We start from the raw sequence: 7,516 nt of genomic DNA on the forward strand, positions 1-7,516 counted from the left end.
GCTGTGCTTAATGGTACTACGCTAGAGTAATTTTAATTAACAAATGCAAATGAGATGCTTGCCTTCTAAAAGGCATGCTATAAAAACAATTTTAAAAATTGCTTGTTTTGGTTACGTCTTTCATGCCATGCTGCCATGCTCCATGCAGAATGCAGTCACAGTTACATTCTGCATTAGGAGCAGTTCACGCCCAGAGTTGCATGTCAGGTGGTACCATTCAAAGAAAGCCACTGCATATTCTGAGAACTTAGGTGGAGTAAGTAACACAGATCTTTCATTCTCACTTCTAATCTTGGGGAAGAAACAACAGGCTACTTTCTCAGAAACCCTCACATTGCAAGTTCCTCTCTGAAACTGACGCAGCCCCACGCTTAAGTTCAGAACTGGTGCAAAACAAATGTATAAAATCCTCCAACGTCTTGTGCAAATTCTATTTTAAACGAGTTTCAGCTGAGCCAGGGAGAGCCAGAAGGAGAGGGCTGTTTTAAGGATAAGTGAACATGTACGAGACAGCCGAATGAGGAGAGAAGAGAAATGCCTGCGTATCAACTGAGATGGCGGATTCCTTCCTGGCAGGCAAATGCCAAGCTGTGGGCATCAGACCTACATCAGGACGCAAAGCAGAAGAGAGGTTATTCAGCTGGGCAGCCAGAGAGCTGCTAAATCAAGGACTGTCAAGTTCTGCGTTTGTTCTCTTCTTACTTTTTTCATGTCAAACCTTTAATGTTCACATCAGTTGTATGCACATAATTTTGTCCTTCCTTGCTACCACATGATCGTGACATCAAAACAGTCTAACAGTTAACGCTGGTAACAGGATCGTTCCAAGAACCCAAGCTCTGGAGACAAGCATAAAGACACAAAACAGTAAGGCCAGGCGTCCCTGGTCTACCAAAAAAAACTTATAAATGAAGAATCAAAACCGTGAAGGAAAAGTTCAGACTGGGGGAAATAGGACAGTGGCTTTGGATTAACATCAACCTCCTTGGTTACTAGGGGTCGGGGATGGGATCACTTGCAGTTAATTTTCTAGAAAACAAAAAATGATTGATGTTGTCTGAGTATCACATGTCACTCAGCTCCCCAAGAATGTATTTGTTGAATCAAGGTTAAATTAAGGTCGCCCCATAAAGCAAGGGTTTTGGTCTTTGCTTCTTTTGATTCTCAACATTTTTACTCCTAGGGAGCCACAATAGTTCCTAACTGGTTTTTCAGCTGTTTTTTAGGTTTCAGAAACAGCATCCATGCCCTTTTGATGTAATCTAGGTCCCAATAATTAGTTCCTGCAGCAATGTGAATGACTAAAGTCAAGCCATGCTCCTTTTTAAAGAAAAACCTCTAAACCCACAAATGTGTTCACCAATGTGTAAGTTTCAACACGCTTGGTTGGAGCAATGATTCATCTCATAATACTGATCTGGAAGAATAACATTTTGTCTATTTTCGTTTAAATATTTAATAGGAGATAGTAATTTTATTTAATGCCTAAAGTTTGTGACTAAAACTAATTGACAGGAATTAAGTCATTCAGCCAATATTTACTGAGCAACTGCTATATCCTCAGTACCATGCTAGGCACCGGCAATTAAAGATCTCCCTGCTTTGAGGGAATCACAGCCTAGTGATATGGGATGTATGAAAAGTAATGAATTCCAGAATCTGGCAACCTAAGTTTGACACCTAATTCAGCCTCTCACACCTTTGGAGGAGAAGACCACCTGGGTTGATCAGAGAGTCTCCAGCTGCTTGTTTTCACTCCATGCCGGCCCGAGCACAGAGTCAGCAGCCTAGGTTTTAGTGGGATGAGGATACCAAGAAGTATGGCTGAAAGGGAGAGTGCAAGGACCTGACTTAAAGGCCTGCAGGAAGGTTAGGTTATCTATCACACGTTCCTCATGTTGTTGGCAGCCAATAACAACAAATCGAAAGCTATTGAGCACTTGCTGTGTGCCAGGCACGGGGCCGAGCGCTTCACCTGTATTATCCTGCTGCATCCTCCCAACAATGCTTTGAGGCACAATGATGATCCCATTTTACACATGAGAAACGGAGGCTCAGAGGGAAATGACTTGAGCAAAATCACAGGGCTCTAGGCACTTGAGCCAGAATTTGGAACTGGCTCTTTTGGGCTCCATGCTTAAGAGACCCCACACCCCACTGGGGTCTTAACCATCACTTAGTAACAATTAAACCTGTCGCTTAATACCTGCCAGGTGCCTCCAGGTGCTACCCATTGCACCCATTCAAGGTTCTATTGGTTCTGGCCCAGTCGCATTTTTCTCTAGAAAGTGGACCTTTTCTCTGCAGAGTCTACAGAGTGTGAGGGTCTTACTACACCTGCTATTTTAGAGAGCTCAAGCCTTGGACTCAAAAATCATGGACTCAGCCCAGGTACTGAGCAGAGAGACACAGCCAAGATAGAGTAGCTTTGTAACTTCCAGTGTTCTTATATTAGCACATAGCTATTTCCAATTTTATAAAATTACATTTTTGAAGTAATTACCAATTAATGATCTTTTTAGTAAATGAGAGTGCTGAGGAAGGGCTAGACATTGAGGCCATTTTCCTAAAGGATTTGGGATGACTCAGTGGAAGGCACCCAGCCGAAGGGCAGGCACAAGTGAACGAGTCTCAAATGCATAGAGACTCCTGCATTTTAGCGTCCAGGTCCACCATGCACGGCAGACCTAGACCCTGATACCAAAAATCCAGAGATGACTGATACAGCCCTAGAACCGATTAGAACTCCAGACACCATCTTGTGATCCATCCCCTCACTCAGCAGAGGTCTAGAGAATGAATACTAGCGACGTCAAAAAAAAAAAACAAAAAACCACAGAAAATCTCCCCAGTCGTTTGATTGTATAAATAATTTATTTCTGTTCACAGCATCATATATGCATTATAAAAGGCTATGGAAACAAAAAGGAGGATGATGAGACAGAGAATTACAGCAGTAGAAAGGAAAACAGAAACCAGGGCACACAGTCCCAACACCAGAACAGAGAATTTGGGAAGATAATTGCTCTGAAACAAAACTGGCCTCCCTGTGTCTATTAGAAAACATTTCCAAAGCTCACGAAGGGAGGCCAACTTCCCCTATGGGAAACCCATTCACTCGCCAAAGGGCAGAAGGCATCATAAATCACCCATTGATACATTGGTCGGGGCTCCCTGTCCCCGCTGTGACCACTCCAAGGTGATTTGATCTGTGCTTCCTCTGTTAGGTCAGAGACAAAATGGGTTAATATTAGGTCAAACATTACAGAAATCAACTGAGACTCTTAACTAGTAGTTGATACACCACAGGGCTTTACTTTACTGCACAATTACTAACAGTTGATTGCACCCTTAAGTATTGATTATGCAAAAAACAAAATCATCTCGCATCAGTTTTAAAGCATGACAGGGTTTGAACAGTGATGTTGAACCTAAGTATTGTTATCACGAGAAGGTTACAGTATTTGGCATCTGCAATGTCACAAAATAAATATATTATTCTCTCAATAGTGTGGAACTACCAAAATGTCAAAGTGCTTAAGAAATTGTCGCATGTGAAGAAAATAAAGAAAGATGGTTTTTTTTTTTTAATAATTCTATACAGAATCTTCAGATGATGGGACCAGCCCATTTAGAAATCAGTGAATATGCTGTCGATATGTAAACTGAAATCTTGCAGGCTTTTCAACACTGCTTAGCTAGACTTTCTCTACTGAGTTTCTACAAAAAGACCAGCATTGGAGGGGCACCAAATACACCGACGAAAGAGAAAAAGCAGCTGGGCTGCTAGGTTTCTGCTTTTAAAAAATTTCATATAGGAATTGGGTTTCAAACAGGAAGCCAGAACTTCTGCCTCTGGTTCTTCAATTAACATTCGGTGTGTAATGGACAATAGGCATGGCCTCATAATTTGACGAACTCACATGCTCAAGCATGATCATGTCCCATTTCTACAGGTCTCCTTTGTAAAGAAATGTGTAACAGTGGGAGGAAAGTCATAATTCTATCTGAAAACATGGATTGTAAGAGGGACTAAAAAAATCAAACAGTATGTTTTAAGTTTCCCTTTTGAGACTGTGTTTCAGAGTAAATGACAGCTTCTGCAAACCAAGACTGAGTCCTGATTATAAAGGATTTTTAAAATTACATTATTAAAAATATGTATTTATTCTTCTTTCACTTTATCTATTTTCCAAAGCCTCTTTCAAGTAAACTGTGAAGTGCCTGAGTACCAGTGACCATGACGTCACACTTTCTTTTATCTCAAGCACTCATTGTTGTTTGCATTTGCCCAAAGTGCTGGCTGGCTCCGAAGGCCAGTTCCCACAAGAATGAATTCAGAAGGACTTCATCCTTGCGTTTTTCCTTCTCTTTTAATTCCATGCAACGAGGTCAGCTTTTGCAAGGTGGGGTTTTATTTTTTTGGTGCATGACATCAAATACTCTAACGAGACATTTTGAATGAAATACTTAAACCAGATAGGCCACAATGAACCAAATTAGAAATCTGAACATGTCGCCACTTGCAGCGTAAAGGAATATAAAAGGGCAGAGCAAAGTCTTTTTTCCTAAGGTGAATATTTCTAAGGTAAGTATTCATTTGTAAACGTTTTTTTTTTTAAACATGTCTGAAAACCCATCATCACGCGGTTAGTATTACAAGACATCCCTTGGTTAAAAAAAAATACCATCTTGCAATTCAGCACACATCTGCAGCTGGTGTGCTCACCCAAACCAATCAGTAGGCTAAGAGAATTTAAAATTCCATACATATGAGTCTAGGTATTAATGCCGATTACACAGTACAGAGGGAGGTCCCTATATCCACACACACACACACCCCATCCAGCATTTACACCAAAAGCCTTACCCTTTAAACACCTTTAACTATCCTGCAAACAGTAAATGCATCATTGGCCACCACCTCCAATAGTTCGTCTTTTTTTTTTTTTTTTTTTTTTAAATTTTTATTGGTCTCTTTGTGTGATAATGACCTACACATGGATAGGGTCCAAACCATCTGGAAGATGTCTGATTCCAGGCTGAAAAGCAGTTCTCAACAACACTGGTCTTCTGCAGCCACCACAAAGCACCAGGAAAAGGGCATCTCCGCGGCCATCCCCAGCCAGGCCAGCACAGCGCTCCGTGCCCGCTGCACCATCCCAGGCAGTCCTCTGATGACCCAAACCATCACCTCCTTTGGGCCCAGAGCAGGACAAATGAAATTTCAACAGGGGCCTGCCCTGCGACCGAAAATTACTCAGCTTCACGGCCCCTGAATGCAAGGAGAGATGGTCCCCCCAGAGCCAACATGCCCCCCAGGTGGGTACGCCCAGGGTTCTGGGAAATGCATACCTCAGGTAACTCACAGGTGCGATCCCCCAGTGGGGGCGGGGCAGCCTGAACTTCTGGCCCAGCAGGAGTAGGAAGAAATCGCTTTTGTCTCTCCAACAATTGAGCCTCGCAACTGGGGCTGGGAGGGCGGACAGCAGGACCGGCACTTCCACTCCCCACCACGGTCCCCCGACCCCTTCAGTAGCTCTGGCGTTCAGACAAAAGGTCCCCTGAGCTGGGGGTGGGGGGCAGGTCGAGAGCAGGCCGGTAAATCAGCCTTCGCAGCTCCTTAAGTCACCAGTCCTGCATTTGGGTGCAGAGATTCCGTTTTAAAAATTCGAAGCATCGCTTTGGTTCGCTGTCTTTGTTCGCGGGCGCGGGTTCTCGCTCATCCATCCATCCATCCATCCACCCATCCATCCATTCATTCTTGACGCACTCGCTCGCTCCCCGGTTGCTCCGGGCGCATTACCGCTTCTTCTTCTGCTTGAGGGACTTCCTGCGTTTCAGGATCATCTCATAGAGCTTGTCCATGCCCTCGGTGAGGCCCTCGCCGATGATGGCGCACGCCGGCTGGACGTGGTAGGTGGTGGCCGGGATGAGCTCGTGCAGCGCCAGCTGCTTCTCGATCTCGGCCACCGGCAGCGACTTGGGCAGGTCCTGCTTGTTGGCGATGACCAAGAGCGGCGTGCCCTGGTTCTCGGCGAACTTGGTCACCTTGTGCAGCTCCGTCTTGGCCTCCTCCAGCCGGTCCACGTCCACCGAGTCCACCACGTAGATGATGCCGTCCGTGCAACGGCTGTAGGACTTCCACAGCGGCCGCAGCTTCTCCTGGCCGCCCACGTCCCAGAAGTGGCAGCTGATGCCCTTGGCCGTGCCGTTGCTCAGCTTGATCTTCTCGGTGTTGAAGCCGATGGTGGGCACAGTGTTCACGAACTCGTTGAACTTGAGCCGGTAGAGCACAGTGGTCTTGCCGGCCGAGTCCAAGCCCAACATGACGATATGCAGGGACTGAAAGGCCGAGATGTTGGAGGAGATGTTGCCCATGGCTCCCCTGGCCGTATGCCGGCCACGGCTGCGCGAGGGCGCCGCCCCCCGAGCAGTCACGGGCCCAACGCAGCCGGGCGCACCTGGGCCCCGCCCGCCGCCGCCCGCACTGTCTTCTGGGCTCGGTGTGCTCCTGGCGTGCACGGCTTCAGGTGCGCTTCAGACGCTGCGGGCCTCTGCGCCTCGCTGGCTGGCTCGCGATCGGCGGGCATCGCTTCTCTAAGCGCGGCTTTGTCTCCCACGAAGCCGCCTCGGATGTTCGACGCAGGAGGCTCGCGCCCGGCGCCCTCCCCAGGCCTGGGCTCGCTCTGTCGCTTCCTCGGGCCGCGCCCCCGCGCTCCGGCAGCGCCCGGGCTCTCCGCTCTCCCAGCGCCCGGCGCTCGCCTCTGGCCTGGGACGGCGCCGCTCCTGCTCTAGAAACGCCCTGCTCCTGGGGCGGGTTTCTCTTTGAGCCGTTTGTCCAGGTTGCCTCACAGTCCTTTCGTAGTTCCTCGCGTTGCTGCCGCCAGCTCCAGAAGTGGCTGGCGCCCCTGACCTGCCTTCGCGCCCCGCCCAGGGACCCGTCGACGCCCTGCCCTGGCCCCACCTTCGCATCGCCGTTGGTCGGCGCGGTCCCTGCCCTGCTGGTTGTTTTTCGCGGCTTCGTTGCGTCCCAGCTGCCAACCTTCGGTGTTCTCATTGAGGCGGCGCGGCGTGCATTACCGGCCCGGAGCTGGTTTCCTCCCCAGCGCGGCTGATCGGTTTGCAATAGCTCTGCCCGGAACCCCTTCGCCTGGACTCCGAGCCCCGCCCTGCCTGCGGGCACCGCCTCCCGCCCGGAGGAGTGGCCCTGTCCGCCCCGGCCATGCTGGCCACCAGTGACGGAGCGCCAGGCGAGAGGAGTGAAGGCGGCGAGGTCGGGGCCTCCAACCCCAAGATGGGACGGGACGGGGCTGGCCTCAGTGAGCCGCCAGCCTGCGCTCTGGATCCAGAGGCGCGTCCCCACCCACCCTCGCGCCGCGGCAGTGGCCGACCCCGGCCCCTGCCCCTAGTGACGCCCAGGCTCGCCTCCTGCCTGGGTTCCAGCGGGCTGCACCCGGCCAACGCCGCCCTCCGGAGCCCAGGCCTGTGCCCAGGGCACCCTGGAGGCCTAGCC

The 7,516-nt window shown here is 49.1% G+C and overlaps 1 protein-coding gene across 1 annotated transcript; it reads right to left on the reverse strand.

Annotated features, from left to right (window-relative positions):
• Positions 1-2,852: 2,852 nt before the first annotated feature.
• Positions 2,853-6,854, reverse strand: ARL4C (ADP ribosylation factor like GTPase 4C). The gene has a single exon (XM_009183387.4). It carries the CDS (start codon positions 6,379-6,381, stop codon positions 5,803-5,805), a length of 579 nt encoding a protein of 192 aa, XP_009181651.1. The 5' UTR covers positions 6,382-6,854; the 3' UTR covers positions 2,853-5,802.
• Between the last annotated feature and the right edge of the window lie 662 nt (positions 6,855-7,516).

The sequence above is a fragment of the Papio anubis genome, chromosome 10 (genome assembly GCF_008728515.1).
Source record: "Papio anubis isolate 15944 chromosome 10, Panubis1.0, whole genome shotgun sequence".
In the NCBI taxonomy this organism is placed as follows: domain Eukaryota; kingdom Metazoa; phylum Chordata; class Mammalia; order Primates; family Cercopithecidae; genus Papio; species Papio anubis.